Genomic DNA, 22,366 nt, shown 5'->3' on the forward strand with positions numbered 1-22,366 from the left:
AAACCACCTTTGCATAGACACTCAATTATTCATATATCAGCATTGTTGTTTTTGAAGTGTATAATTTATCAAAATAATGCAATCTTCAAATTGACATTCCTTTTTTTTTTTATAGTGCAAACTATCATGTGTTAGAACTTTAAATTAGTGTTCCAAAACAACAGCTGTATAAACTTCTCCAGACTAGGAACCAACAATCTCCCTCCTGCAAATATTCTTAATCATTAAAGCAATGCGTCACCCTAAAATGTTAACGTGGTACTACTTTTAATAATCATTAGCAATTGTTTGCATACATTTGCCCTTTAACATTTTGTGGGGCCCCTACAAGTGCTAGCTGTCCTTATTTTTCTTCTTTTTTCCGGCATACGCCCGTCTGTGGAACTTGCTTTTTTCGCGCCCACCTTCACTGCGGCGGCTGAAGGCCGGCATGGGGGGCTCAATCTCTCCAGGCCGCCCCCCTCTGTCCGGCACGCAGCCCATTAGCACCTGTACAGAGAGGGAAACCACAAAGTAACAGGCAGCTCAACAAGATCCAAGTGTGTGAATAAACGTTTGAGGCGTGGTCGTGCTTTGGACAGCATGAGGATAGATGGGCACCTTGTGGACGGTGGTCGAGGGTCCTGCTCTCACCGGCAGGATGCGGGACTGGTCCTGCCTGGCCGCCAGCAACAGGGCGATGGAGACGGAGGATTCCGGTGATGCCGAAAAGGGAGGTACTGTTGACAGCAGAGCGCTGCGTTCCTAAAGGGGACAAAGGGCAAAAGTTCCCAGAAAGCCACTGGGGATGAGTATTATGAGTGCACGTTGTGCCACTGATGGTGCTAGTGAAGTGCACTGTGAGCACATAAGTACAGGAGGTGGAACGCTGTATGTACCTTTCCCCGCTCTCCCCACACAAAGGACTGGAGTGTGACCCGGAAGCGCTTAAGCATCATCTGGCGTCTACACTCGTAATCTTTGCGCAGGGCTCGGTTAATCGTCTGGAGTTTAGTCTGGAAACAAAACATCTTGTTGAGCTGTGCTCAAATCGGTGGGGTAGCAAGCCACTACTGGCATGACGTGTGGGCCGATGTAATTCATACCCACTGTGATGAATTCAGATTAGCCTTTAGCAGTGGCTCTTGCACTTCACTCTCCGGGAGAGATTCTAGCCGTGACTCCACCTGAATGAACAGAGATTCGATCTACAGAGAGCAAGTGGCATGACTTTCTGCATTTAACAGTTAGTGAAAACTTAGGTTGGTTTCCTACCTGTGAGTATGCGTCGCTGAGCTTAGAGGCTGGATCCATATCTAGGGCCTGAAACAACTGTGTCAATTCCCTCCTGACCTCTTTCTCATCTTTTTTACAGCCCTCTGCTTGAACCGCTTCCCCATCGTCTATTATATTACATTCCCTCTGTCTCTGTTCTTTGCTCGATTCGCTTCGTTGCTTGGCATCCTCGGGGTGGCTCTCTTTCCATTTCAGCAGACGTCCCGCCTGCAACTCGGACACCAGGAACTCTGAAATCGCAGTTTAACGAGATAAACAACTACATAACAACTACATCTTAAAAACAACCACGACTTGACATCCGCTCGATGACTTTACCTGTAACTCTTCTGAGATGAATCGGGGTCAGCGTCTCAGACGTGAGCGTGCCGTAAGGGTATAACATCACATTAAGCACATCTTTTAACTCCCCTGCCAGGATCGCGCCACTATTGCAGCACGCTGCAAGTTAGATGGATCCAGATTTAGCTCACTTCGCAATATGTCACCGTTATGCAGAATTATCACAAGCAATCTTATGCTCGAGTTTACCTCCTTCAGCTTCAGGACAATAACTTCTCAGCTCCGAGACCAGCCAGGAAAGCAGCGGGCACGGCAATTCGTCACACTCACACCGTCTCACACAGCGAATGCTGTTATATCTGTAAAGTATTCAATTAACATTTTGTTAAACAGGACATTAGTTGTTAATATTAAACAGTGTAAAGGGAATTTATTTATTTTTTTACAAATTTTGATTGACTTTACCCAAGAGCTTTAAGAGCCGTGATTGTCGAGGCGTCTCTCTCCATCACAAGAATAATGCCTATCGAATTTGTTGTTTAAAAGTCGACATACGTATGCAACCTGCAGTGGCAATTATTCAAGCATACATTACTTCCTGATCTTGACTTTATGGCTGTCCAGCCCTTACCTATGGAAAGTAGCGACCACGGCAAGGCAAGACTAATCGAAAAGACTTTTATTAACATTTTATTATCAGTCGTTTGAATTGTGAATTTTATTGTCATGTTTGTGAATAAAACTATTAATTGTATTAATTGTAACAGCACAAAATTACATTTTTTTTCACATTATTATAGTGTGTATGCATATTTCCTATAAATGTATGTTTATATTTTTACAGGATATTAAAGCGGAGTCAGCCATAGAATCAGAAATGATGGAAAGTTTTAAAAAATGTCCAAATAGCAAATGATAACCATCTTTTTATGATGGACAGTACAGTTAGCCAATCAAAGACAAAGGGTAACTATTTCCTTATGATGGACGGTATAGTTATCCAATCAAAGACAAACTATATTTTTTATGGACAGTACAGTTGCCCAATAAAAGACAAGGCCGAGAACTCTGTACCGCCCTCTCCCGGAAGTTGCTAGCTGGCTACTACGCTTCGGACACCCTCCATCTTGTAGATACCGCAGCTAATCAAGGTTTGTCTGAAAGGAAACTTACCTAACAGGTAAGGACGTTGTTTTAACGAGTAAAACATGATTTCCGCCCCCCAGTTGCTTGTATTGCCCTAGCGTTCAAGTTAATTTTGCATTACAATAATAGTAGCTGTTTGCACAAGACATGTATTTACTAAGGCCAGCTAACTTGCTTAACTAACATTAGCTATGCTAGCTAGCTAACCTAGCTAGGCTAAGGTTGTAGCATATAACCGACGTTTTTAAAATGTTAAATGATGCACCGTGTGCTTTGTGCAAGCGCACATTATAGCTCTTATAGTTACGTTGCATGAGCAGGTCTTTTGTTAGCTAACGCTACTTAATTGTAAGACAAAACTCAAAACATGTTTAGCAACCGGCCAAGTTGTTTAGCTAACGCCAGCTAACCAACGTATCTTAACCGCCTGCCAGCGAAGCAGCGTTTCAGATCCCTGTGCGCCTTGTTTCCAGGGCTTGGGGGGATTCGTCGCAAATACACGTACATGAAACATGAGCGCACTGAATGTAAAAAAGCTCAAAGTCAACGAGCTGAAGGAAGAGCTCCAGCGTCGCGGCCTGGACACTCGTGGGTTGAAGGCGGATCTGGTGGACAGGCTGCAGGCGGCACTTGAGGCCGAGGCCGTCGGAGATGGTCAGCAAGACTGCGATGCGGGCGGGGAGACCGGCGAAGGAGAATATCGAGACGAAGGTAAACAAGATTTGTTTACAGTTTGTTTTTGTTTTTTTTACAGATGGCGTGGGAATACAGTCAGGTTTACCGAGGCATTACGCGAGATAAGGGAGCATTGCAGTTTGGCGCCTACCGCACATTGCAAAGTACTAGCGGTTGTCTAATGCTACAAATACTCGAGTTTTATTAAGACCAGTGAGAGTATTTGATGCAGTTGTCTACAGATAAGTAATACAATGTAACGCTGTTATTTATCTCACTTCAAGGCACCTAACTTTTGAAAATATTTTTAATAGTTTGACATTTTTTGGGTTTGCAATAGGTTAACTAAATATTAACACGAACTGAGTCGGAACAGTGTGAGGAATACACTCAAGGACGTGCCAAGTGTTGCAAAGTCCACGCATTTACATAATGCGTTTTGTTGTGTTGTGCAAAGTAGCATAAAGGGAGCTTGTGGTGATCAGTGTATGTAGAGCAGATCTTCATTTAGTGCCCTTTTGTAAATTAATGTTTGCTGGTTTTGTTCTCCAGAGCTTGCCAGGGAAGAGCTGGATAACAGTGGAAAGGACATGCCCCAGTATGAGGATCCATACCTGGAAGAGGACGATGACGTCCAGGGCAACGCCCATGCCGAGGATGACAACAGCAACGAGAACGGCACCGAGGTCCCCATCCCTGGCTTCGGAACAACTGACTTCACCTCTGATGACGTGGGGCCCCAGGACCAGGGCTATGGGCAGCAGATCCAGCAGGCTTGCAGCGAACCGCAGCAGCAGTATGGGGGGTCGGAAGGAGAGCAGAGCTATGAGGAGCCCATGGTGCCACAGGGCTTCGAGGGTCCGGAGCTGAGCCAGGAGTGCAAGGATTCAGCCATAGTGCAGAAGCAATACGAGGAACCACAACAGAAGCCGGTGGTTGAGGAGCCAGAGGCCGATCATGGACAAGCTCAGGAACAGGAGGCCCAGGAAGAAGGCATGGACCTTGTCTATCTGCACCCCTTTAAAAATATGTTATAATGTGAAAACACTGTGTATAAATTTTATTTCCAAAGTCCAAGAGACCAACCACGGCACCATGATGATTAAGCTGCAGAGCATTAGTTAGTGGTTTGTATTGATGGGTGTGTCTGATTTCACCAGATGCCTATGAAGCCAAACCGGAGGCCATGGCGGACGAGGACAGGCCTCAGCAGGACACCCCAGCCAGCACGTGGGCACCTCCGGAGGGAGACCAGGCAGCACAAATCAGAACAGAAGATGACCGATGTGAGCAGACCAGAGCAGATGACGACCGATGTGCCTCTTATGGCCGCAAGAGATCGTACGATGACGGCGGCCGTGGATACAGTTACTATGAGCATCGTGAGGACAGAAGGTTAGTGGCGGTTTGTTTTTTGGGGTTTTTTGTTTTTTCCCTTCTCTGCCATTTTACACCAAACCTGCTTTCTTCATGTTCACTGTTTGCTCCACAGGGGACGATCGCCCCAGCCTCCGGCCGAGGAAGAGGAGGAAGACTTTGATGACACCCTCGTAGCCATTGACACTTGTAAGTACAACGTGCAAGGTGCCTTTTCATCTACTGAGTGAAGTCACATCAATAGTGATGAAACAGCTAGAATATGGCCAGCGGGCATTACTGTTACACTGCTACGATTTTCAAGTTACGATTTGCTTTACGTAAGCACCAGGTGCTTGCATGTGCTTACCAAGACTAGTGATGTTGGTTTGTTTTAGTGGGACATGCATCTCTGTGATTGAATGCATGGGGTGAGTAAAACACGATGTCTGCACAGCAGCGTGAAAAGTCGCTTGCCCTGTTGGGCCAGTTCATGTGGTGGCAGCGGCAAATTGGGGTCAAAAGTTAACATTGGACGCTTGTGATGTTTTGCTTGCTTTTGCACAGATAACTGCGACCTGCATTTCAAGGTGTCCCGTGACCGATACAGTGGCTACCCACTCACCATAGAAGGTTTCGCATACCTGTGGGCAGGGGCACGAGCTTCCTACGGTGTCACCAAAGGACGCGTGTGCTACGAAATGAAGGTGACGTCACGGGCAGTTGAGCATAATGTTGTTCACATGCACTATACAAGAAGCACCAATGACAAACTGTTATTATATATTTTATCCCTTTAGATCAATGAGGAGATCTCTGTAAAGCACCTCCCTAGCAGTGAGCCGGATCCACATGTGGTGAGAATTGGCTGGTCTCTGGACTCCTGTAGCACCCAACTTGGTAAGTAGATATGGGTGGTGTGTAAATAAAAGTGAAGGAGGCTTTCTTTTATTAATTGAATGGTTTGCATAGTATCGCACTGATTGATTGGTAGCTTTGCTCTGAATCCTGAGATCTTGGTCTATGTGTGTGGAGGGGGGGATTCCCATAACAATGTATCCTGTTATCTGTAGATTAAGGTTGTGCTCATCAGGTGCTACCTTTTCTTAGAGAATGAAGTTTTTGTTCGTTTGATTTGTGTTTTTATTGTGCAGGAGAAGAAGCCTTTTCCTATGGCTATGGTGGAACGGGAAAGAAATCCTCCAACTGTAAATTTGAGGACTATGGCGAGAAGTTTCATGAAAATGATGTCATCGGCTGCTACATTGTAAACATCTCTGTCTTTGCTTTCATGTTAAAGGAATAGTTAATCTAGAAATGCCAGCATGGCTAACATCAATGAATAGCAAGTCAGGATCGGCTAGCCTGTTTTCATAATGCTAACTAGGCCCTACTATCTTTTAATTAAATGATCAATTACCAGCAGTGTTTACCACAGTAATGTAATAGGGTGAGAGAAGGTGGAGAGTCAATAGCATCCCTGCATTCTCCTTCACTCAGAACTTTGAGAGTGAAGAGCAAGCGGAGATAGCATTCTCCAAGAACGGCAAGTGGCTGGGGGTGTGCTACCATGTCTCCCTGGAAGAGCTGGCTGGCCGGCCCCTCTTCCCACACGTCCTGGTGAAGAACTGCGGGGTGGAATTCAACTTTGGTCAGAAAGAGGAGCCCTTCTACCCTCAACCTGAGGGCTACACCTTCATCCAGCAGGTGGCACTGGAGGACCGAGCCAGAGGCACAGTGGGGCCGGCTACCAAGGGAGATTGTGAGGTACACTCATCAATGGGATTCCTTTTGATCCAGTTTCAGTCCTTATCAAGTCAAGCAGTTTGTGGTATGGTTGCGATTTAGAGCATCTGTTTTGTGCAACAGCTGCTGGTGCACTGTTGACTGATTTTCTGTTCTCTCCTTAGATCCTGATGATGGTGGGCCTCCCAGGCAGCGGAAAAACTACCTGGGCTGCCAAGCACTCTGAGGAGAATCCGGAAAAGAAGTTTAACATCCTGGGCACCAACGCCATAATGGAGAAGATGAAGGTAGGAACAGCAGAAGCAAATGTTGCTCTGTGAATCAGTTCCCGTATTTACAAACTCTGGTGCCCTTGGCCTCAGCTCACAGCACGATCTCTTCTCGTCACAGGTGATGGGGCTTCGCCGCCAGAGGAACTACTCTGGTCGCTGGGACGTGCTCATCTCGCAGGCCACGCAGTGCCTCAACCGTCTCATTCAGATCGCCGCCCGCAAGAAGCGGAACTACATCCTGGACCAGGTACTGCCTTTCCTGCCCCGCCCACACCACCTCCGCTGCTGTTCCCGCAGCAACCCCGCACACCCCCCCATTCCTGCCCCCTTACAGGAAAACAGAAAACACCCCCTCTGCTCTCTCTGATGCACATGTTCATTAATGAATGCACTTCTGCTCTCTCTGTAGCTCAAGCCCAAAAGCATTGGTTAGCAGCTTGTGCTCCTGAAGACTTTACTTTATAATGTCACCCTAAATTTCGTTGTCCTGAACATGTTGCTGTATTTTGATTTTGTTTTTTCATTTATTTTTTCTTCTTCTTTCCTTAAAACCAAAAATGGGAACAAATTGTAGTAGAGAGTGCTCTCACTGTGAATATTCTTTTGGTTTCCATGTTTATAATGTATGTGCTGTTGTAAAGAGATATTTTACCAAACTGTACAAGTAGTCTGTGTCAATAGTAAGATCTTGAAAAACAAGTAATCACAGCCTGGTGAGTAAGAAAACACCTTCTGTTGCTACGGTAATTGTAAAAAAAAAACCCCAACAAAAACAAACGAACCACAACATCGCTTTGATGTTTAATTAGGTATACTTGGAACTGTTAAATTTTGTGTTTAAAATGAACCCCAAGGTAAGTGGAAAAACTAACTTGCTTGATGTTTTTAGGCCAATTTGGACCAAGTCACAGTAAGGTAGGTGAGGTCAAATGGATATGCCTTGGGTTCATTAAGGAAATCGTGAGTATTGACAGGTAGGTAATAAGTGTTTGTCTGTACTGGGCACAGCTGGGCGTTTGAAGACCAGGTAAGTACAGGTAAGTAAGGGGACCTAGGAAAGGGTAATGTAGATCTGCTGCATGCCTTGAGTATCTCAAAGGGATCTAAAGATGATTTGGACTTTTTTTTTGCACTCAAGTCTTGCTTCATTTGGTCAAGTTGTGTAGGTAGCGTGTTTAGCATTACTAATCAGATGGTCATTATTTAGGTGGTAATATTTTTGCTGGCTTTTAAGGTGTGGCAAAATCAGGCATTATCTCAAAAGACCCGTGGCTTTGTTAACGTATCATTGTGTAAACAGCAACTTGGATGTTTTTGTACAAGATTCTCAGAGATTCCTAGAAATTAGTTTTGGTATTTTTGTTTGGTGGTAATGTTTGACATTTCAGTGTTTAGTGACTTGAGTCGGTCATCTTATCTTAGAAAAAGTATCTGTGTAAGTCTTTGCTTGAAAAATGAATGAGACTAGTGAGCATTGAGAAGCAATTTGGGTCCCCTTTTTATGGCTTTAAAACAAAAGTTAAAGTCTGGTGCTGCTGAGACATTGCATCACTCCAAGGTAAGTCAGTGGGGGTGGTGAGAGAAAACCTTTAGTTACTCCAGGACCATTAAATATAGCTATGGAAGAAAAAAAGAAACTCTCTCACTTTCATCGTTGCAGGAACCCCAATCCCCTTCCTCCGGAGCGCAAAGCCGTAACAAAAGGCAAACAAGTGAAAAATAATGAACAAGCTTCTACTTCTTTCTTGTCACCATTGCTAGACAAATGTATATGGATCAGCCCAGAGACGAAAAATGCGTCCTTTTGAAGGGTTCCAACGCAAGGCTATTGTAATTTGTCCCACGGATGAGGATTTAAAAGAGCGAACGTTAAAGCGAACTGATGAGGAAGGGAAGGATGTGCCCGATCATGCTGTGTTAGAAATGAAAGGTAGGAACGCCACGGATAACCAAAACAACAATGCTTCCAAACTACACACCCAGATCTGCTTTTGCTGTTTTTGTTTGTTTGTTTGTTTGTTTGTTTTTCTTGTTTGTTTTTTGTTTGTTTGTTTCATCCCCCTCCCTGCTCAAACTTGGAAGACCCTTCCCCACCCACTCCCTTCTGTTTTGCCAGATAAAAGAGCACCTATGTCTTTTCTTATCGTTTCTCATCACGTCGTCAGCCCCTCTAACCCCATTTCCTGCCATATCTCTTCAATTTCTGTACCACGGCAAATTTCGAGTATTGGGTTGTTGATCGTCTTAGCAAATATTAACTGTATCATCAAATTAATTTTGCATACAGTCAGTCTTGATTACAAACATCTGTCGTAAGTCCTAATTGACCATACTTAATCTTTCAAAACTCTCTTTTGCTGGCAATTGTCTTACTTTCTTTTAATGTCAACCTTTCATTATTTACGCCTGTTCTGGGACAAGTTTTGCTTTAATCAACTAAGGCAATATTTGTCCAAGGTCCTTCTTGACTGCCCCACCACATCTTGTTCTCTCTCTCTCTTGCTTTCTTTCTCAGTCTTCAGTCTCTTCTTTCCTCCCTCTCCCTTCTCTAATTTAATTTTTTTGGCCACCACTGTTACGATGCTAAAATGATTGTTTCCCCACGGCTCAGCTGTTCTCTCTCACTGGGTGCCCTCTGCCCCCCCCCCCCTTCGCCCCTCCCTCTCCCTCCTTCCATAGCCAATTTCGTGCTGCCGGAGGCCGGTGACTTCCTGGACGAGGTGATCTTCATTGAGCAGCAGCGCGAGGAGGCTGACGCGCTCGTCAAGCAGTACAACGAGGAGGGCCGTAAGGCCGGCCCCCCACCGGACAAGCGCTACGACAACCGTCAGGGTGGATTTCGTGGCCGAGGCAGTGGATTCCAGCGCTATGATAACCACAGTGGCCCACAGGGAGGCCGGGGCAGCTACCAGAACCGCGGTGGTTCCGGAGGAGGCAGCTATCGCGGAGGTAACAGCTCTGGGGGTTTTTTTTAAATATATATATTTTATTGTATGTGTATTTTATTGGTGTGGCTTTACTTTTCTGTCTTTTGCCAGAATGACAATCATTTTAGTTTTGTTTCTTCCACCCTCAAAGAAAGTGGCCACTTGCTCACAAGAGAACAACAATCCTACGTTGCATTGAACGGTTTTGAGCAGCTGAGCTTTTGACAGATGACGTGGGTTGGTTTTCCCCTTGTTCCTTTCATAGGATACAACCGTGGTGGCTACAACCAGAATCGCTGGGGGAACAACTACAGGGATTCAGGCAGTCGGGGAGGCTACAACCGCAACCCACAACAGGGAGGCAGCTACAACCATAGCCGCCAGGGCTCCTACAATAAAGGTGGCAGTGCGGCAAGTGGCAGCTACAGTCAGTCTCAGGTACCAAAGGACCAACGGTGTGATTTTTCAGAGGGTAGCTGTGGACTGTGTTCAGTAGCATATTATACTGTATAAATGTACATTTTAGTGTGTTTTTGTTTGGTATGTTACCTGTGCACTGACCAAGACACATTCCTTGTATGTGTACTATAACTGGAAAAGGAAACTGATTCTAATATCATGCTCTCATAGCTAAAATTTTTATTTTGTGTAGCCTCAGAGCTACAATCAAGGCTACAACCAAGGTTACAACCAAGGAAACTACAACCAGGGATACAACTATGGAAGCTACAGCCAGTACCCAGGATATAGCCAGGGCTACAGCCAGGCACCTGCCACCACAGGCCAGACTTACAACCAGCAGCAGCAGCAGAATTACAACCAACAATACCAGCAGGTACATACTCGCAGAGATTGATATAACCCAGGCCTGTGGTCGCACAATCCCTTAAAATGGCCCTGCTGCTCTACTGCCTTGTGCATCATTGGGACAGAATGAAAAAGTTCAGAGTGTCATCTTTTTAGTTTGGCATCTTTGTCAGTGTTGTCTGCCTGTATAACGTCTTTGTTTCTGCCAATCCCAGTATGCTCAGCAGTGGCAGCAGTATTACCAGAACCAGAGTCAGTGGAACCAGTACTACAACCAGTACGGCAACTACGGCAACTATGGCAACCAGCAGAGTTCCCAGGGCTCCCAGGGCACACAGCAGTAGCCTGCCCCCACCTCAACTCTCCACACCCGTTCTGTCAGCGCATTCCTCCGCCCTCTTTTTTACAGTGTCCATCTTCACCCTCGCCAGTCTTCCTTCGCTCTCCCCTGTGCTAAAAGTTAACTAAGGTTTTTTTTCTCCCCCCCCCCCCTTATTTTTAAGTTATTAGCCTTAAAGCATTGCTTTTGCGTCCCATTTAATGTTTAGTTTTGGTGGCGGTGGTCTGCTTTGCTTTTCAAGTATTATGTTAACACAGAGATTAACCCTCATTCCCTAGGCAATATTTATAAATGGGAAGTGGGCGGTTTGAAAAGGGTAGCGATGCATCATGCTGTTTTCTCCAAATTCTGTACACTCAACTGTGCTTTAAATGCCGTATGGTCGAGACAGATAATTATAGTGGGGGCTCCTACACCGTTGAATTTGCTTTTGATCGGTTTTAATGGTTTTATATGTAGAAAATTGTTTTGCTCTGCTGATTTATTTCTGTCTTTTAAGAACCACATTTTTATTTTTTTTTAAATAGATTTTGTGTAGTCTCCTTTTAAGACCTTGGGCCAACATTTAGCTTCATGCGTTTAATAACACAATCTTGTTCTGCATAGGTATAAGTGGAAGATTTTAACAGCATCATTTTTCTTAGCTCTTTAACTGATTTTGCATACCTGTGGAGTTTACCCATTACATCTTTGTTTTTTATACCATTCTTAAAATGCCTTACTGGGCTGCTTTCACATCTGTCTCCCTTGTATCTCCAGTTTAGTGAGCATAACCAGTTCATTTTGTGGTTGTAAAAGTTTTTATATCTTGTACTATGTTTGTAAAAGATATCTGCATGTGGTTTTGTGTCCAATCAAACTCAATGTTTTTTGTATCCGAGAATATAATCTGAAGTGTATACGTGTAAGTCGTTTTCTGGCGCAAAACTGATCTGTTCCAATTTACTGTTGGTAAAAAAAAAATTCTTTTCACATTATTACATCTATTCCTTTCTGATTCGTTTAACCTTGATATTTTGGCAAGCTTTTATTGTTGAATAACATACGCACAATGAGGTCGTACTGAACAGGGACTTGCTTTTAAAATTACAGTGTAATGACCAAGGGCTTGGACATTCACCTGACTTGTCCCCACACCTTAATTGTAGATCAGAACATCTGTATAACCCAGCCATAGAGGATTTAGCATTAGAATACCATACAAATAATGATGTCTTACTACTGGAACAATAATAATAGTAGTAAGTCTACTGGACCACTATACTACAAATAATAGTGGTATATCAATAATGGTCAGGCTACTGTAATATTGTAGTAATTGAGTGCATGGAATATGTCCCACACAGCTCAAGGACCACTTCTGAAGAGCAGCGTATCTGTAAATGTAGCATCCATGCTAAGACACAGGCCTTGCTGTATAATTAGTACATTATTTCTGTAGCAGAACGCATTGTATATAATATAGTTAATAAGACGCCCGTTAGTGTTGGCTTGAACTTTTCAAATCCTTTTAAAATCCGCAAACGTTCACAAATGGCGACAGTTCCTGTCAGGCGGAAGTACGTAATGTCCCAGAATTCAGTGTGCCGGGGAAGTAGTTCCGCGTCTTTTTAAGATGTCGCCTTAGCCGCCTGTGCTTTGAAACCTTGTGTTTTAAGACGCGTTTGACTGTAGAGCAGAAGGAATAACGTTTTCAGTAAGTTTAACTGGCCCCACAACACTCTTCGGTGCCTGTCGTAAACAATGAGGTATTACGTGTGAATAACGCAGGTTATGGTACTAGCTAGCCGAGCTAACCCAACCGGCAGGGTTTGACTGGATTATAGTTGAACAGTTCAGTTCAACTAGCTGCGTTTTACTCTGGTAAAGTCATTCAAGTGTCAGCAGAGTGCACACGGCTAACAAATTACTATCACCTCTTAACCCATCCGAAGTCTATCTCCAAATGATGCTTGTGACCAGTTTATCTAGCTAACTAGCGATGTATATTGACAGCGACGATATTAATTAACCCACTGATTTACAGTCCCATAGCTGTAAAAATTAAGATTTTACAGCCAGTAGGGTTAAATCTGCTTAATCATTTTTAATGGGAAAGAAGATGCTGATCCAATACACTTTTTTACCCTTGTTAAAATAGCAGCTGGACGGTAAAGTTATCTGTAACTCCATATCTTATGTTTTAATAAGTCTAAAAACAAAGAACAGTTTACCGTTAATTGGTAGAATGGTAACTCATATTATTTGTGATGTGTCGAGTATTACGCAGGCGAGTTGTAGTTACGTTGGAGGTTTACGTTGTTAGTGCTTCCAATACAGCCATAAACCAGGTACTGCGTCCGTTTTTAACAGCCCTTGTGCTTGTATAACTAGAGAGCACCAGGATGGCGTCGGGCTCTGAACGCACTGGCGTCGCGTCCCAGTTTTTTGCTGGTACAGAGGACGCGGCCATCGATATGACTACCAGTGAAAAGGTACGAGGCATCTTCTCTGCCAAGACACTAAAATAAGATATTTAAGATTACAGTAAAAAGAGATACCTATGCTTACATAATCACTATATATCAATAGCTGAATAGCTGAAATCCTAATTTGCAGTTTCACCCCATGTTTTATGAAATATGCATTTTACAATGTATACCTGTATTTTTGTCAAATTATTGTCCAGTTTTCCAGATATGGATTATGCCTAGTCTCAAATTAAATTCCAGAGCCACAAATGACTTACCATTTTGGAAACTGCAAACTAGATCATAAAGTTTTGACTTGTGTTGTATTTGTACCCTAGGTTGTGGACCTACTGAATCAAGCCGCATTTATGTCCACTGATGATAAACTTATCGCACTTAAGCAGGTAACTGATGATTTTTTCCTCTAAAGGCTCATCTAATGTCAGTGAGTGATTGAGAATTTGCCTCTTATGATCACTGTGTTCATCCGTTTTTGCTATTAGGTGCAAGAATTGATTATTAATAAGGATCCATCTTTGCTTGATAATTTCCTGGATGTAAGTGCAGACTCCTTTTTGCAGTACTCTAATAAACATTTAACATCTGAGCTGCAGACTGAAACGTCTACCTGTACACTTCTCTCAACAGGAGATGATTGCATTTCAAACTGACAAGTCAATCGAAGTGCGAAAATTTGTTATTGGTTTCATAGAGGAAGCATGGTGAGTTTACCATTTTGACTCCTAACATCGAGTATTTTAATCATAGTCCAGTTCACAGTTGGATACATTCATAACTTGTTCATAGAAAAAATTAATATCTAGAAGGTAAAACCAAATTAAAAACATGCTCTTCTGTGCATGCAGGTGAAATGATGTACAGTACAGTGTAGCAGTTCCTCCCACTTCACACATTCTCTCCCTGCATCTCTGCTGTTAGAGTGGCCATGTGTTTGGGATGACCTGGAAGTTCCGAGCAGTTCCTAAGTTAATCGCTGTTAACTGTGTCCCTTCAATGTTCTTAAAATCCTTACATCAGCCTGATCAGCTGAACCCCTTAATGAAGTGCTTGCTCTAGCAGAGTGTGATGGGCTTTTGTGTTGGTGCCGTGTCAGTAAACGGGACAGTGAGCTCCTACTGAAGCTCATAGCGAACCTGAACATGCTGCTGAAAGACGAGAGCGTGAACGTGGTGAAGAAGGCCATCCTCACACTGACACACCTCTACAAAGTGGCCCTGCAGGTAAGGGCTTCCTCCCTGAATACCATGCTAGAAAGAAACCAATGCTTCTCCCCATGGCAAAAAACACTGTCACGAATGATGTCATCACCATAGGCTGTGTTGTGGTGGACGTCTAAAGTCAGAGCTGTGTGCGGTGTTGGCGTGACGCCGGCTGTGTTTGATTCCCTCCGGCAGTGGCTCGTGCGCTCGAAGAGTGTGTCCGACATGCAGGAGGCATGCTGGGACATGGTGACCCAGATGAAAGGGGACGTCCTGGCGCTGCTTGATTCGGACAATGATGGCGTGCGCACACATGCCATCAAGTTTACAGAGGCACTTATCATCACCCTGTCAGCCCGGACACCCAGTTCGGAGATACCCAAGAAGCAGGAAGGGGACATCAGTCTCGACAAGATCCCAAAAGATCACTCCTACATACGCTACGGTAGGAGTGAATGCATACTTGAAAGTAACCGTCACTGATGGGACTTTTTTTTTTTAATGGCAGTTTACTTATTTTTAATAGTATTGTTGGTCATTATTTTTAGCCAACGATGGAATGCAAAAATAAAAGGAGCTCCTCCAAGCCTTCACAAGCGCTTCACAGTGATGCGTGTTTCTGAAACTCCCGCAAAAGTTCCTCATCATTCTTCCCTCCTTTTCTGCTTGCTCCCGTGTCGGCCCGCCCTGCCTTCCGTCTCCCTTCCTCCCAGACGTCCTGGCTGAGGAGGGGAAGTCAGCTCTGGAGCAGCTGCTGAAGTTCATGGTGCATCCAGCCATCTCCAGCATTAACCTGACCACGGCTCTGGGCTCTCTGGCCACACTGGCCCGCCAGAGGCCCATGTTCATGTCCGAGGTTGTGCAAGCCTACGAAACGCTGCACGGTGAGTGCACACCTTGTAGTCAATGTGGCGATGGCATGGGATTTTTTTCAGATGGTTTTGAAGGGCAGGGTCATGTAATTCTCGGGATTTTAATCCCATAAGCATATGGGATGTTGTATTAAAAGCTCAGAGTATTAAAAATGTTCACAGTGGTGGTGTGTTGTGGGTTTTTATTTTGCCCCCCCCCCCCAGATTAAAATAAGTATTTAATTATCTTGTTCATATGGGTAAAATTCCCTTTATACAGAATGTGTTATTTAGTATGTGAAGGTAGTGTTTTCCAGTCCAGTTTCTAGGCACACCCCAGACAGTCCCATTTTTGCGCAGATCACACGTGTACTAAATGGTCAGTGTTCAGTTGCTTAGTTGTACTGTGAACTGTGACAGAGTAAAAATGTGGATCGTCTGTGGATGGCTGAGAACCGCACTGGGAACTGGGGGGGGGGGGAGGGTGGCTGCCTGCTGCCACAGTTCTGACCCTCTCGGTGCCTTGTGCCCAACAGCCAACCTTCCTCCTACGTTGGCCAAGTCTCAGGTGAGCAGCGTGCGCAAGAACCTCAAGCTCCACCTGGTGGCCGTGCTGCGGCACCCCAGCAGCCTTGACTACCACAGCCAGATCTCCACTCTGCTGCTGGACCTGGGCATGGCCCAGGGCGACATCGCCCGCTGCGTGCCCACCTCCGCCCCGACCCGCAAACGGCCCAGGCACGAACCCTACAACGAGGGCAAGAGAATCAAAATGGGTGAGTGGAGACGGTGTGTGTGTGCTTACTGGAGAGTTTTTTTTTTTTTTTTTTTTTCCTAGATGCCTCAAGATCCCTCACCGCAGAAGGGAAAGTTGCTTCTTGCCGCCGATGTGTGCCATTTTTCCAGTGCATTTGAACGAGACGTCAGGATTGTTGTTTCTGTCCCCCAGAACCCACGCTGATCGAGGATGATGAAGATAAGGAAGAGCCGGCCCCTGTTGTTGCGCCCAAGCCGTCGTCCAGCATGGGCACGCAGTCTGCCATAGACATCACCGCCGAGTTCCTGCTGCCCCTGCTCTCGCCAGAGAATGTGGCTAACCTGGTACCCTTCGGTCCTCTTCAAAAGATATAAGCTTAGTGGCATATTTGTAATTACACATATAAACATCTCTGGAAGCAAGTTCTTTCTAGATGCATCCAGATCTCTAGATTCCTCTCAATCTCTGTTAAGAATGAATTTTCACTACAAAAAAAACAAAAAAAAAAAACATGCTGAGATCTCCGCTGTTGGTCCATGTTCCATGCACCATGATAGGAGTGCCCTGATTTGTAGTTTGCTGTGTCCCCGCCACAGGTGCTGATCAGCATGGTCTACCTGCCGGACATCATGCCCGCCTCTTTTCAGGCCACCTACACACCTGTGGAGTCAGCAGGCACAGAAGCCCAGATCAAGCACCTGGCCAGGCTCATGGCCACACAGATGACAGCAGCCGGGCTTGGACCAGGTCAGAAATACCCTCCAGCCGTTTGACTGGTGTAGTGCACATCACAAGTACCGCAAACACCTGGATTGTTCTTGGGTTATGACGGCAATGAACCTTGAACATGAATTCGATTATGTTAGTCTGAATTGGCCATTTTTAACAAAATGTAATCGTGTCAAGTAATGAGGGCTTATGAGAGTTTGTTATTTAAATTAAGCTCCTCTTGTCTGTTTTTCTTTCTCATTCCCATTGCCTCTCTGCAGGTCTGGAGCAGTGCAGGGGGCGGGACGAGGAGGGGAAGGAGGCAGAGGGAGAGGCCGCAGGAGATGAGGCTGCCTCCAAGGACCCCATCATCATCCGCAAAGTGTCGGCTGTGTCCCTGGGTCAGGCCATCTCCGTGGTGGGCGCCTACAAGAGCCAAGTGGCCGAGGAGACTCCCCATGCCAAGAAGCTTCCAGAACCCATCATGCCCTCTGCCCAACCTAAGTAAGAGTGGGAGGATGGGATGCGATTTATGATAACGACAGTAGCTTGACTTGTTTATATTCTTTCTCACTTCCTGTTCCCTGTCTGTGATTAGAGTGCTTGGGAGCAGCGGTCGGAAAAAAGTCTTCCGACTGGCTGACGTTGTCCAGCCCTTGTCCGACTCCCATCTTGAGAAGTTAACCAACATGGCTGTGAAACGGATCCTCCAGTCAGAGAAGGCCATCGCTCGTAGTGGAATGTCTCACGTAAGTAGGCCTCCAGTCCACACACAACGTTCTGCAGTACTTTGCTAAAGCCTCCTACATGTCCGGCGTAAAACGAATTGCATGCGGGTTCGTATGTGTACGTGCGGGGCACGTGTACGACATGTGGGTCTCTCGTCTTCTAGGTGCGCGTCAAGCTGCTGGCCAGGCTGATGACACAGTTCGAGGGCACCATGAAAGACGACATGCTGCGCTTCATCCTGGAGGACATCCGTGGACGCAGCGACCTGGCCTTCTCGCTGCTCTACCAAGAGTACAACCAGCACCTGGACCAGCTGCCGTCGGGCTCGCTGGACAGCTACGAGCACTGCCTGTTCACCCTGCTCTCCGGCCTGCAGGAGCGGCCCGAGCAGAGGGATGGGTGCGTGGCGAAGGCCCTCCCACAGTACACTACGCCTGAGTATATGCACAGTGTAACCAAGCGGACTGACCCCAGTACAGAACATCTGCTTTAATGAGCATGGTGTTTACTGAGATGCGCCGATCATTGTACAGTGCTTTAAAACATAACCCCAGCTTTGCAGATTTCACCATTAAATATGCAACTTGAAACACCTAAAACCATCAAAGATTTAATCTCATGGAAAGTTGAACCTCATGGAGAGGGTGGTGAAGTTTTGTGGAAAACCTGGCCTGTTGCGTTGACCCTCGCTCTCCCCTGTCCGTTCCAGACTGTTCACCAAGCTGGTGCTGGAGGCCCCTCTGATCACCCAGTCCGCCCTGGAGGTGATCCGACGCTACTGCGAGGACGAGGTAAGATCGACTGGCCCCAGGCAACACTGATGTCTCTCAGCATGCATGAGGTTCTACTGAGTGGTCTAACACAGCCTTTGTTATGGCTGACATGCACGTTAAGTAATTTATATAACTAGTGGTGGATTTTGTGTGTGTGTGTGTGTGTGTGTGTGTGTGTAGTCTCGCGTGTATCTGGGTATGACCACTCTGAAAGAGCTGATCCTCAAACGGCCCTCCAGACAGTTCCAGTACCTTCACGTGCTACTGGACCTGAGCTCCCACGAGAAGGAGAAGGTTTGTGTTCTTCTCCTCCACCTCTTCCAGTCCATCTGACCACCCCTGCCCCCAAAAGGCCTCGATCCACAGACGTCTGTTCTCCTGGTTTGTTTCAGGTGCGCTCCACTGCCCTCACCTTCATCAAGCGCATGTATGAGAAGGACCACCTGAGGGACTACATCGAGAAGTTCGCTCTCAACTACATGCAGCTGCTCGTCCACCCCAACCCTCCCTCGCTGCTGTTTGGAGTCGGCGAGGACACAGGTTCGGAGAAGCGTCTCTCCCATGCAGATGACCCTGTGCTGTAGAACCGTAACCCATCTGATTTGATATCCAACGCCGGTGCAGTGACTGACTCCTTTTGCATATGGAGTTGGCAGTTAGTAGAAATATGATTAAAATGCTTATTAATGTATGAATGTTACCAATGGCCAATTAACATTAAGCAAATAGGCTCTGCACTTTGGCCACATTAGCCTTCTGGATGACTGTTGAGCCTCTTTCATGTCCAGAGGTGGCGTCGCCGTGGACCGAGGAGACGGTGCGACAGTGTCTTTATCTCTACCTCTCACTCCTCCCCCTCAACCACCGGCTGGTGCATGAGCTGGCTGCCGTCTACACTGAGGCCATCGCCGACATCAAGCGCAGCGTGCTCCGTGTCATAGAGCAGCCGGTGAGGACTGCCTTGTCTCCCCCGCGCTCCCGCTCCCGCTCTGTCACTGCGGTTTCAGCCTGAATGTCCTCTCACTTGGTTCCTCCCACTTTCGCTGACTTCCTGTTTGCTCTGAGCCCTTCAGAGGAACTCTGAAGTGTTGTATGTTTTTCTTGACAACAAGGTTGCAACTGTTGGTCTTTTTTGCCCCTCCCCCCCACCACACACCTACACACACTTCCTTGGCTCTGCAGATTAGAGGAATGGGTATGAACTCTCCTGACCTGCTACTGCTGGTGGAGAACTGTCCCAAGGGGGCCGAGACTCTGGTCACTCGCTGTCTGCACATATTGACTGACAAAGGTATGAGCAGGCTAGTTGGGGGTGAGATGTTTTGTGTGTGGATGTGCTGTAATGCGTGTGCATTTTTGCAGGACATAAATTAACGAGGAATAATTATCATATCCCCCCCCCCCCCCCCCCCAGTGCCTCCATCCCCAGACCTGGTGGAGCGAGTGAGGGATCTTTATCACAAACGGGTGCCAGATGTCCGTTTTCTCATTCCGGTCATCAATGGCTTGGAGAAGGTCTGGCTCGACTGCTCGTCCATCCACCCCCCTGCTGCCACTGAAATACTGAATGACTATTACTTGGTGTAGTTTGTGGCTGTCATTTTCTAATTCTCTTTTGATTGCATTTAACAGAAAGAGGTGATCCAGGCATTGCCCAAACTGATCAAGCTCAACCCCATAGTAGTCAAGGAAGTCTTCAACCGCCTCCTCGGCACCCAGCACAGTAGGATTGTTTTTGTTGTGCTTATTGAGATGCAATATAGAGGCTGTTACTTTGGCTTAATAACTAGTCTTTAATTACTACTATGCTCTCCAGGTGAGGGAAGTTCCTCCATGTCTCCTCTAACACCTGGTGAGCTCCTCATTGCCCTCCACAACATTGACTCCACCAAGTGTGACATGAAGTCCATCATCAAAGGTAAAGGCACCGCTTCAGATAAGCCTGTTTTGGATTCGAATCGTAATGAAGTCAAACGTCTAAATATTTAACTCAGCACAGTGCTGGCAATGAAACCCTGCTTTACCACGTGTTTTGAATAGTGATGTTTAACCCCCCCCCCCCCCCCCCCCCCCCCCCGCGATCACACAGCCACGAACCTGTGCTTTGGTGAGAAGAACGTGTACACGTCAGAGGTGTTGGCTGTGGTCATGCAGCAGCTGATGGAGCAGAATCCCCTTCCCATGCTTCTCATGCGCACCGTCATCCAGTCGCTCACCATGTACCCGCGCCTGGGTGGCTTCGTCATGAACGTCCTGTCCCGCCTCATCCTCAAACAGGTGCGCCTCACACCAAAACAAGCTTCTCTAGGGCCCCTTCTTAGACCAGAAGTGAAGAAAGGAATGATGGGGTTGCTGAAGCTTCCCTACATTTACAGGTTGAATACGGTCCACTTTGTGTTTATGAAGCAAAGAATTTTTATTATTTTTATTTTTTTTTAGTTTGTTCAGTTTGGGCTTGACAGTCTTTGCTGGTCAGAGTGTTTCTCAGTGCCGTCCTCCTGGCTCACCAGATGGTCCACGTTTGCCGTATCAAACGTATGCCGCCCACTTAATGGCTTTGTGGCGGACTGTTGGGGTAGAGATGTGGACTGTCTTCAACCTCCACCCTTTTTCTTCTTACCTGGTTCCATTCTGACTGTGCCTCCCAGCTATAAAGCAAGCTCACAGCCCTGTAACCCTGTAGGTGTGGAAGTACCCCAAAGTGTGGGAGGGCTTCGTGAAGTGTTGCCAGCGCACCAAGCCACAGTCATACAGCGTGCTCCTGCAGCTGCCGCCCTCGCAGCTGGCTGGCGTGTTCGAGCGATGCCCGGAGATGAGGGAGCCCCTCCTGCAGCACGTCCGTTCCTTCACGCCGCATCAGGTGAGGGGGTGGTGGGAGCAGCCACCTGTGCTCTAGAAATGTCCAGGCTGAAATCCCCCCCCAGAGAGCTCATGGGTGTCTTCTGATTTAAGTAAATTGTGTAAATTGGCAGAAGAGCAGCAAACGTGTGCCAGTAATCGCTTGAGTGCGCTCATGTCACTCTGTCCGTGTCTGCTTTGTTCCGCCCCTGTTCATCTCCACAGCAAGCTCACATCCCGTCCTCCATTATGGCCATTCTGGAGGTCAACAGCAGGATGCAGGAGTCCCAGCCTGAGCCAGAGCACATGGACACCATGGAGGAGAGAGAGGTTAAAAACTCGACACAACTAAATCTGTGGATATGTATCCAATGCACGAAGTAAGGAAACGTTGCATGAAGAGGTGTCCAAGAGCCTTTGAAGTATGAATTCTCTCCTTCTATAGGTGCATCTCCAGCAGGTCTCAGTACCCATAGCGCAAGTAGAAATCCCAGGTCCCGCCATCACAGCTCCTGAGCCAGCACCTCCGGTAACTTTGACCCAACAGGAGGAAGACGAGGAGCCTATGGAGGAAGGAGACGCAGGTGCAGAACGTCTGGAGATTGCCACTGAAGCCACAGCACAAGTAAGAGAAATATTGCTTTGCTCCACGACAGTTAACAGATTAGCTACCCCAAACTCTTCAGTTCATAATCTGACACCAGATTTGACCCGTGGCAGGTTGAAGAACTTGAAGATGAGGCGAGGGCTACCCCTGTTCCTCTGGAAAAGGCAGACGAACCAGTGGAGGAAGCATTTACTGACTCTGCTAGTCCAAGGGAGCAAGCACAAGAGGCAGCCGAGGACAGTAATGCGGAGCCCGAGCCTGGGGCAGAAGCTGCTGAATGAACCGGGAAGGAGGGAGGACAAAGTGCCTGAACTGACTGCAGTGATGGTGGACCATATGCTGAAGCTTTGATTTAAGATATTTCTTAGTATTAAATATAATTTGAGGTCTGGAATCCATACCACAGTTTAGCATTTGACTTGCAGCATTTGTCTTCAGTTCTCTAGTGTTATAAAATTGTTGGGAGCGAAAAAAAAAAGTGCATTGATTTTTGTTGTCAGACAATAATAAAAATAAATAAATAAATTCTCACATGAAGTACTTTTCAAAAGCAGACACCGTTCATATTTAGGTAATTGACTCTAAAAGGAGACGTTTGATCTTAAAA

General features: G+C 46.3%; 3 protein-coding genes across 4 annotated transcripts; 2 read left to right on the plus strand and 1 right to left on the minus strand.

Annotated features, from left to right (window-relative positions):
• Nucleotides 1-100: 100 nt before the first annotated feature.
• Nucleotides 101-2,196, minus strand: im:7138535 (uncharacterized protein LOC797998 homolog). Its single transcript, XM_027004249.2, has 8 exons — nt 2,023-2,196; nt 1,807-1,916; nt 1,594-1,716; nt 1,255-1,505; nt 1,086-1,166; nt 879-995; nt 601-744; nt 101-489 (listed from the first exon to the last, which is right to left on the minus strand). Exons 1-8 carry the CDS (start codon nt 2,064-2,066, stop codon nt 334-336), a joined length of 1,026 nt encoding a protein of 341 aa, XP_026860050.2. The 5' UTR covers nt 2,067-2,196; the 3' UTR covers nt 101-333.
• Nucleotides 2,197-2,650: 454 nt separating this feature from the next.
• On the plus strand, nt 2,651-11,803 carry hnrnpul1l (heterogeneous nuclear ribonucleoprotein U-like 1 like). The gene is made up of 16 exons (XM_035527267.1): nt 2,651-2,737; nt 3,177-3,414; nt 3,931-4,371; nt 4,539-4,773; nt 4,871-4,944; nt 5,302-5,441; nt 5,535-5,634; nt 5,889-6,001; nt 6,235-6,501; nt 6,645-6,767; nt 6,871-6,999; nt 8,514-8,682; nt 9,432-9,701; nt 9,945-10,117; nt 10,332-10,514; nt 10,702-11,803. Exons 2-16 carry the CDS (start codon nt 3,216-3,218, stop codon nt 10,828-10,830), a joined length of 2,745 nt encoding a protein of 914 aa, XP_035383160.1. The 5' UTR covers nt 2,651-2,737; nt 3,177-3,215; the 3' UTR covers nt 10,831-11,803.
• Nucleotides 11,804-12,418: 615 nt separating this feature from the next.
• Nucleotides 12,419-22,296, plus strand: sympk (symplekin). 2 transcript variants are annotated; one of them, XM_035527688.1, is made up of 27 exons: nt 12,419-12,522; nt 13,200-13,300; nt 13,615-13,680; nt 13,780-13,833; nt 13,925-13,998; nt 14,391-14,517; nt 14,692-14,941; nt 15,210-15,380; nt 15,884-16,123; nt 16,297-16,448; nt 16,701-16,851; nt 17,094-17,316; nt 17,411-17,561; nt 17,705-17,940; nt 18,251-18,332; nt 18,495-18,608; nt 18,707-18,854; nt 19,103-19,263; nt 19,497-19,605; nt 19,729-19,829; nt 19,947-20,037; nt 20,131-20,232; nt 20,404-20,591; nt 20,998-21,174; nt 21,378-21,482; nt 21,598-21,777; nt 21,873-22,296. In XM_035527688.1, exons 2-27 carry the CDS (start codon nt 13,211-13,213, stop codon nt 22,038-22,040), a joined length of 3,711 nt encoding a protein of 1,236 aa, XP_035383581.1. In that variant the 5' UTR covers nt 12,419-12,522; nt 13,200-13,210; the 3' UTR covers nt 22,041-22,296. The 2 variants fall into 2 exon arrangements, with proteins under 2 accessions (XP_035383581.1, XP_035383582.1); XM_035527689.1 differs by lacking the exons at nt 12,419-12,522; nt 13,200-13,300; nt 13,615-13,680; nt 13,780-13,833 and having other exon boundaries at nt 14,143-14,517.
• Nucleotides 22,297-22,366: the final 70 nt, after the last annotated feature.

The sequence above is a fragment of the Electrophorus electricus genome, chromosome 6 (genome assembly GCF_013358815.1).
Source record: "Electrophorus electricus isolate fEleEle1 chromosome 6, fEleEle1.pri, whole genome shotgun sequence".
NCBI classification, from domain to species: Eukaryota; Metazoa; Chordata; class Actinopteri; order Gymnotiformes; family Gymnotidae; genus Electrophorus; species Electrophorus electricus.

What these genes read in the sequence shown, in the direction of transcription:
- im:7138535 (XM_027004249.2), bottom strand. Translation starts at nt 2,066, where the DNA reads ATGGAGAGAGACGCCTCGACAATCACGGCTCTTAAAGCTCTTGG. An exon ending in TCATCTCAGAAGAGTTACAG is followed by an intron (nt 1,506 to 1,593) that starts GTAAAGTCATCG and finishes CTGCGATTTCAG; the next exon opens with AGTTCCTGGTGTCCGAGTTG. An exon ending in TCAGCGACGCATACTCACAG is followed by an intron (nt 1,167 to 1,254) that starts GTAGGAAACCAA and finishes CTGTTCATTCAG; the next exon opens with GTGGAGTCACGGCTAGAATC.
- hnrnpul1l (XM_035527267.1), top strand. Translation starts at nt 3,216, where the DNA reads ATGAGCGCACTGAATGTAAAAAAGCTCAAAGTCAACGAGCTGAAGGAA. An exon ending in AGGAGAATATCGAGACGAAG is followed by an intron (nt 3,415 to 3,930) that starts GTAAACAAGATT and finishes TTTGTTCTCCAG; the next exon opens with AGCTTGCCAGGGAAGAGCTG. An exon ending in ATGTCATCGGCTGCTACATT is followed by an intron (nt 6,002 to 6,234) that starts GTAAACATCTCT and finishes TCCTTCACTCAG; the next exon opens with AACTTTGAGAGTGAAGAGCA.
- sympk (XM_035527688.1), top strand. Translation starts at nt 13,211, where the DNA reads ATGGCGTCGGGCTCTGAACGCACTGGCGTCGCGTCCCAGTTTTTTGCT. An exon ending in GCACATATTGACTGACAAAG is followed by an intron (nt 19,606 to 19,728) that starts GTATGAGCAGGC and finishes CCCCCCCCCCAG; the next exon opens with TGCCTCCATCCCCAGACCTG. An exon ending in ACACCATGGAGGAGAGAGAG is followed by an intron (nt 21,483 to 21,597) that starts GTTAAAAACTCG and finishes CTCCTTCTATAG; the next exon opens with GTGCATCTCCAGCAGGTCTC.